The 3,707-nt window shown below is 36.7% G+C and overlaps 1 protein-coding gene across 8 annotated transcripts in view; it reads left to right on the top strand.

The window, feature by feature from the left end:
• Positions 1-3,707, top strand: part of BCLAF1 (BCL2-associated transcription factor 1) — a 26,821-nt gene that overhangs the window by 6,935 nt on the left and 16,179 nt on the right. For all 8 annotated transcript variants that reach the window (XR_663389.1, XR_663390.1, XM_009319084.1 and 5 more), the window contains exons 2-3: positions 519-592; positions 3,293-3,416. Coding sequence is in view for 6 of the 8 variants with exons in the window: in XM_009319084.1 (XP_009317359.1) it covers positions 3,313-3,416 (104 nt within the window). In the remaining 2 variants the exon portion in view is untranslated. The remainder of the gene's footprint in view (positions 1-518; positions 593-3,292; positions 3,417-3,707) is intronic.

Raw genomic sequence — 3,707 nt, 5'->3', positions numbered from 1 at the left:
AAAAAAGGTAGCTCCAGTTAAGTGCAAAGATGTATGTTAGAATTCAAACTGGTCTAACAGTTTGCCACTGTCCTTTTTGCCCCCTCTTCCTGGCTGCATGCTGTTCTTTCCCCCATAATCCAGCTCTGGCACTTGTTTGGCCCTTCATTAAGCCAGTTCGATAACCTAGCCGTATGAAAATGATTTCTGGGTATGAAGAGCCTGTGCATTGAAGGACCCAAAGGGTGTCAGGGCTTTGTGAAGGTGAGGATAATGCGATATACAGGCCTGTAAGCAAGGCTGAAGGAGGAGTGATCATGTATAGAAGGGGAGTAGGATTTACCCCTTGGCAGTGGCTAGCTCTTGAGCTGCTCCAGTCTTAACATGCAGCTTCACTGAGTCCAAGAGTAAATTTGCCATTTCTTACTTGTTGTCTTTTATGATTAACAGATTAATGTTTGAACCCATTTAAGCAAAAGGTATTACCTGCCCTTTAGTAAAAGTTCATGTCTTTGATAGTCTCTTTTTCTGTTCTATAGGGATCAGTATTGCTGAAAGCACAAATAGAGAGTTTTGAAATAATTACTTCCTTGGCACCAACTAGTGGTTTGAGGTAAGATTAACTTAATTCTATTTTTAAATGTTCTGATTGAACCCAGCCATTTAAAATGAAAATTGATTTTGTTTTCCTAAAATTTATGCTTGCAATAAGAAACTAAAATGTATAAAACTTTCTGAGATTAGCGTCTCGCTTGTAAAGGTCAGCTATTGTACACTATCTACGTACTTGTTATACATAGAATGCAAATATATAAATGTTATTGTTGAATACAGGGAAAATAAAACATATTTCCTTTAAAGATGAGATTAGGTTGTATTATAAACTTATTGTGTGTCTGAAGTTTGGTCTGAATATTACTTGTAATAGCAAAAAAACAGGTCTTTTTTTGTCACTTGGAAAATTGGTATGCTTCGTGTCTTACAACAGTTTAAAAACTCTAAATTTAATGTTGCCTGTGAGTAGATGAGCATAAGGGATTATAAGCCATTTTCTGTGAGTTTAATTGAACACAATGAATTAGAAACCATCTTCTGAGTGGAGGTTATGTAAACTTCCTTTTTAATGGAAGGAGTCAATAAAAGACAGCATTCAACCTATTCTTCTCCAAGGTAAATAAATTTTTCTTAGTTAAATTGAAAGCTAGTTTAGGTTAAGATTAACTTTTTGCTGGGTTAGTTTCAGATGAGGTTACATCTCTTTGGGACCATGCAAACTCTTGTGCTGTTGTGGTGGGGAAAGTCATATGGGGCAGGAGGGACTAGTTGATAGGGGAAAGATTGGCCTGCTTTTTTCTTTTGGGTTTGCTTATGTGTCCAAAATCTTTGAAATTTTATTAACTTTAAATGAAGCTCTAATGCTGTTTATTTGTCTTTACATAATTGAAATATCACCCAGGTAACAAGAAAGATTATATAAAGTACCTTGTGACAGAAAGTGCTTGTTGTGTTGAGCTTGTATTTTCAGTACAGTAATTTTAGGCTTTCATGCTTATTTGCAATACAAAAGCTAAATGTTTGGTTTTTCTATTTTTGTTTTAATTATTATTAAACAATGATGATTATAGATATTGAGCATACAAAGGCCTGAAAATGTGTAGTTATTTGTCCACAGTTTATATTCAGGTTGTCTAATGTGACACCTTTTTTTTTTTTTTTTTTAAAAAGCTGGGCAATTTCAAAAGAAAATGGTAATGGGTCAAAGTTTTTATTAATTAAATTGGGGATTTTTAGCCACTGATCAGAAAAGGAAAACGTGTGTATTTTTTTTATGGTTAGCACTAATAAATTATCAATATTTATTACGACTGTACATAAGAAATGATAGTTTCTTATGAGTTTATTTTAGGACTCATTGCTTTATAATCAATTGTAGTTTTCATAGCTTAATTTGAGCTGAAAAATGTTGAATTCTGTTGCAAGCCATATTTAACTAGTTGTTAAAATCTTTTAAGCTGGCCATGCATTTTACATGTAGTTTTGTTGTGGTTTAACACCAGCCGGCAACTAAGCCCCACACAGCTGCTCGCTCACTCCCCCCGCGGTGGGATGGGGGAGACAATTGGAAGTGTAAAAGTGAGAAAACTCGTGGGTTGAGATAAAGATAGTTTAATAGGTAAAGCAAAAGCTGCACACACAAGCAAAGCAAAACAAGGAATTCATTCACTGCTTCCCCTCGGCAGGCAGGTATTCAGCCATCTCCAGGAAAGCAGGGCTCCATCACGCCTAACGGTTACTTGGGAAGACAAAGGCCATCACGTCGAACGTCCCCCCCTTCCTCCTTCTTCCCCCAGCTTTATATATATGAGCATGACGTCATATGGTGTGGGATATCCCTTTAGTCAGTTGGGGTCAGCTGTCCCGGCTGTGTCCCCTCCCAACTTCTTGTGCACCCCCAGCCTACTCGCTGGTGGGGTAGGGTGAGAAGCAGGAAAGGCCTTGACTCCGTGTAAACACTACTCAGCAATAACGAAAACATCCCTGTGTTATCGACACTGTTTCCAGCACAAATCCAAAGCGTAGCCCCATACTAGCTACTATGAAGAAAATTAACTCTACCCCAGCCAAAACTAGCACAAGTTTAAAAAGCAAGGTTAACCTAAAAAGGTGCAGGGTGGGCATATTGACCAGTGGAAAATCGGATCAGAGTGATTAGCTTTAGTACATGTGGTTAAGAGAAATAATACCCCTGGCTCAAACCAACAACTTCTGGACAGAATACTTCAGGGCTTTTTCTTTGCTTATGTAAAAGGTACATTGTAGGGGACTGTAAAGTCCTTCCAGAGAAGGATTGGTGCATTGGAGATGCAAGGAAACTATTAAACCACACAAATAGCAAGAATTCTGTTTAAAATATATTATTAAGACTGGTATTACTATTAAAATGTGTAATTGTCCAGACTCATTATTTCTTGCCTTAATTTGCAGAAATGTTTTTTTCTGTTGCTTCCTCTTTCATTCTACAGGATCAGTTTGCAATTAAATCTGGAAAACCTTTTACTGTTATACTTTATCTCTTCAGACAAACTGTGTGCACTGTAGCTACGTTAAATTCTTTAAAAAGTTGTTGAGCTTTTAATTTACTAATAGATGTACTCATATTCTTGTCAAAGTTCTTTTGTTTAGGAAATGCTGTACCTCTTTCTAATCTCATTTTAGCATATAAATTTTTGTTAATTTATATGATTTACATGGACTCTAAATACCGGCTTCCTTTTTTCCCCCCCCTCCTCTCACTGGTTTTCCTTTTGGGAAGGATTATATCTACTGGGAAAAATGGGTCGATCTAACTCTAGATCACATTCTTCAAGATCAAAGTCCAGATCTCAGTCCAGCTCTAGGTCAAGATCCAGATCACATTCTAGAAAAAAGAGATACAGGTAAATTGATGTCTTACTGCATGAAAAGTTGGTTTAGTATATTGTTTTTTGTCTGGAAATTATTTTTCACTTGCATGATGCTGTGGCAGAAGTGAGCCTGGGATCTTATTACATTTTAGGCAGTAGGTAAATTCTGCTCTGAATGTCATTTCTGTTACTTTGATTGCTTAATACTTGGCTGTGTTTCTCTTTTCCTGTATCAAGATAATTTCAGAATGCTAATGGTTCTTCATGTTTTGTGGCTTGTTTGATTCTCCCCTCCACATGATGTTTTCTTTGTCCAGTCTCTTT

Source organism: Pygoscelis adeliae, unplaced genomic scaffold (genome assembly GCF_000699105.1).
Source record: "Pygoscelis adeliae isolate BGI_AS28 unplaced genomic scaffold, ASM69910v1 Scaffold172, whole genome shotgun sequence".
Classification (NCBI taxonomy): domain Eukaryota; kingdom Metazoa; phylum Chordata; class Aves; order Sphenisciformes; family Spheniscidae; genus Pygoscelis; species Pygoscelis adeliae.
The sequence above is the reverse complement of the archived record's forward strand: the minus strand, read 5'-3'. Positions and strand labels throughout refer to the sequence as shown.